We start from the raw sequence: 3,208 nt of genomic DNA, 5'->3' as shown, positions 1-3,208 counted from the left end.
GGAGTCCACAAGGGACCACCATTCTGGAGCCAACATTTAGTCATCTTGATGTGGGATTAGTAATCTTACTTACACAATGTTTGTGTTTTATTTAGTGGGAAAAACAGTTAAATGGCTTTTAATAAACTTTATCTGCTTAATCAGAGATACTATTTATTGTTTCTTTTAAATTGGTTCATTTGAATTTATTTGTGTGCACAATTGTGGCCTCAGGAAGAAGAGTCCTGAACTACAAACTGTTATTATTTTGATTTTCATTAATGTAATTAGGCACCAAAATTCAATCTGTCAGAGGAATACGATGGCCAGGTTTCATCACTGAATTGAGAAACCAAGGTAAGATTCAGTTACTGAGTTTGGATGTTGTATGTGTGAGACTGAAAAAGTAAAGATGAAGAATCATGAATGCAGTATTGAAGTTGGATATCCAGCCATTCTCTGATAATATTTCATTCCTGGAAACAAAATTCCTGATAGCTGTGCTAGTGCCTAACCATGCAATTTAATTTTGTGTACAGATTTAATTACTTAAATTTTTATTGTATGTTCCAGATCAATAGAAATTTGACAAAAAATATAAATTTACCATTCTAATCTTACTCATATAATAATAAAAATCTACATAAATTTAAAAAATAAAATCAAAACAGTTAAATTGTGGCTAATAAGAAATCTGTGAACATGATAAATGCTGAGGATGATAGTGAAGAAACAAGCAGTGAGGAATGAAGGTGGAGCAACATAAACTTGTTAGCGGAGGGCAGAGCAGAGGCATGACTAGGTCCAAAAGCTAAGACCAATAATCATGATAATTATTTAATAGCAATGTGGAAACATTTTGTTATCTTTTATTTCCTTTATAGTACTCTAAATATTACAAAAGTAACACAGAATAATTAGAGAAATGGAGGAGCATTTAATGGTTGTTGCTATAAACATGATTGCATATCCACAAGAGGGAGCCTATTTAATTTTATGAGTTCCCTAAGATTAATTTACAGAACCTGACAATCAGAAAATAACTGTTTTTCCTGTAGAACTTTTACTTTTGATCAATTTTTATGTTTTGAGGCAATAGTTTATTATGTCTAATCTGGGCTTCAAACCTGGAGCCCCCGCAACTGGGATTATAGCTGTGCACCATGATGCCAAGATCTCCTTCTTAATTTTCTTAATTTAAAAACCAGACATCATGAATACCTCGATAGACCCAAACATGTTTATTTCCACTAATATGAAAGAGCATCATTTGTGCAGAATTTAAGTTTCTCTAATCATTCATGGAAATTTAAATATATTATGGAAAATGATAATAAATTTTTACAGTATTTTTCAAGTGTTTAAGTATATTTAGTGAAAAATCAAAGTTAGCATCCTATGTTCAAGGTGAAAAAAAGAGAAAATAAGTAAAGATCTTATACATAGGAATGTTTGTGTGTGTGTATGTGTATAGATGTGTGTGAGTGTATGTGTATTTGTGTATTAGTCATATATATACATGTACATATATATACATACACATATTTATGAATGTATGTGTATAATTTGTGTGTGTGTGTTTGTGTGTGTAAGAAAATAAAGACATTGAAATATAGAGAAAAGATTAAAGCATTATTGCCCTAAATTTACACTAAATTATTTATTTTTTTAACATCTTTGATTTTACCCACTAATGAAGGGTTTTACTCATATAATATTCCTAGGAATATTTACAAACTAAAACAATGAAGTGAGTTTCCTAAGTTGTCCAAACTTATAACCAGGAAACAATGATGTATCTGTGAAAGCTAACTTGTAATGAGATCAGTAGGAATGAAAAGTATGTTAGACTCAATTGTAGTCAGCTGTTTTTTTCAGCTCGAGATGATGATTTTCACAGGGGAAAAAAGATGTACAGTGTGCTCGTGCTTTACTTATTGAAAATAACATTCTCATGGGTCAACAGACCAAAACACAACATGAGAATTTTATATTTTGTTTTATTTTAATTTAAATTTTTATATTTTGCATTTAAGAAAGAGAGGGCAGGGAAAGGAGAGGAGAAGAAAGTAGAGAAGAATAGGAAACAGACAGACAAACAGACATAGAGACAGAGACAAAGGACACAGAGACAGAGAAGATGAAGTTATGTGGATAGGAGATAGTTTGGATCAAAGAGGCATTGAGCAAGAAAAAAGCATGATAAAAAATTTAATATGAAAGAATTAAAGAAAAAACAAAGTTCCTAACAAACTAACAAAAATATTTTTTTCAGATTTCCCAGTTGAGAGTTCCATGCTTCCATCACCAAATGGAGAATCCAAACAATGTGACTGAATTTATTCTTTTGGGAATTACGAAAAATTCAGAGCTGAGAAAAGTATTCTCTGCTTTGTTTCTAGTCATGTACATGGCCACAGTGTTGGGAAATGTACTCATTGTAGTAACTATAACCAAAAGTAACAGTCTGAGGTCACCCATGTATTTCTTCCTCACTTCTCTGTCCTTCATGGATGTCACCTATTCATCTGTCACTGCTCCCAAGTTAATTGTGGATGGCCTTTTTGACAGAATGACCATCTCCTTTGGAGGCTGCATGATTCAGCTCTTTGCTGACCATTTTTTAGGTGGTGTAGGGATCATCCTTCTCATTGTGATGGCTTATGACCGCTACGTAGCCATCTGTAAGCCCTTACATTACATGACTATAATGACTCCTCGAGTGTGCTGCTTTATGGTGGGAGGGGCTTGTGTAGGAGGATCCGTGCATGCAACTGTTCAGCTTCTCTTCATGTATCAAATACCTTTCTGTGGGCCCAATGTCATTGACCATTTTATGTGTGACTTGTTTCCATTGCTGCAACTAGCCTGCACAAACACACAGATCCTGGGTTTCTTAGTCATTCTCAACAGTGGGGTGATGTGTGTGACCATTTTTCTTATTCTCATCACTTCCTATGTTCTCATCCTCTGTTCTCTAAAGTCTTGCAGCTCTGAAGGAAGACAGAAAGCTCTCTCCACATGTAGCTCTCACTTCACAGTGGTTGTGCTGTTCTTTGTACCTTGTATCTTCTTGTATATGAGGCCTGTGGTCACTTATCCCATAGACAAGGCAATGGCTCTGTGTGCTACCATTGTTGAACCAATGTTAAATCCTTTGATCTACAGTTTGAGGAATGCAGAAGTGAAACAAGCTCTGAAGAAACTGTGGATTAAACGGGGACTTTAA

At 34.2% G+C, this 3,208-nt stretch overlaps 1 protein-coding gene across 1 annotated transcript; it reads left to right on the top strand.

Annotated features, from left to right (window-relative positions):
• Positions 1-2,290: 2,290 nt before the first annotated feature.
• LOC114637439 (olfactory receptor 4C6-like) lies at positions 2,291-3,208 on the top strand. The gene has a single exon (XM_028785661.1). The coding sequence runs from the start codon at positions 2,291-2,293 to the stop codon at positions 3,206-3,208; it is 918 nt and encodes a 305-aa protein (XP_028641494.1).

This window comes from Grammomys surdaster, unplaced genomic scaffold (assembly GCF_004785775.1).
Source record: "Grammomys surdaster isolate TR1022 unplaced genomic scaffold, NIH_TR_1.0 125284, whole genome shotgun sequence".
Classification (NCBI taxonomy): Eukaryota; Metazoa; Chordata; class Mammalia; order Rodentia; family Muridae; genus Grammomys; species Grammomys surdaster.
Note: the sequence above shows the minus strand (reverse complement) of the source record. Positions and strands in the feature narration are given on the sequence as shown.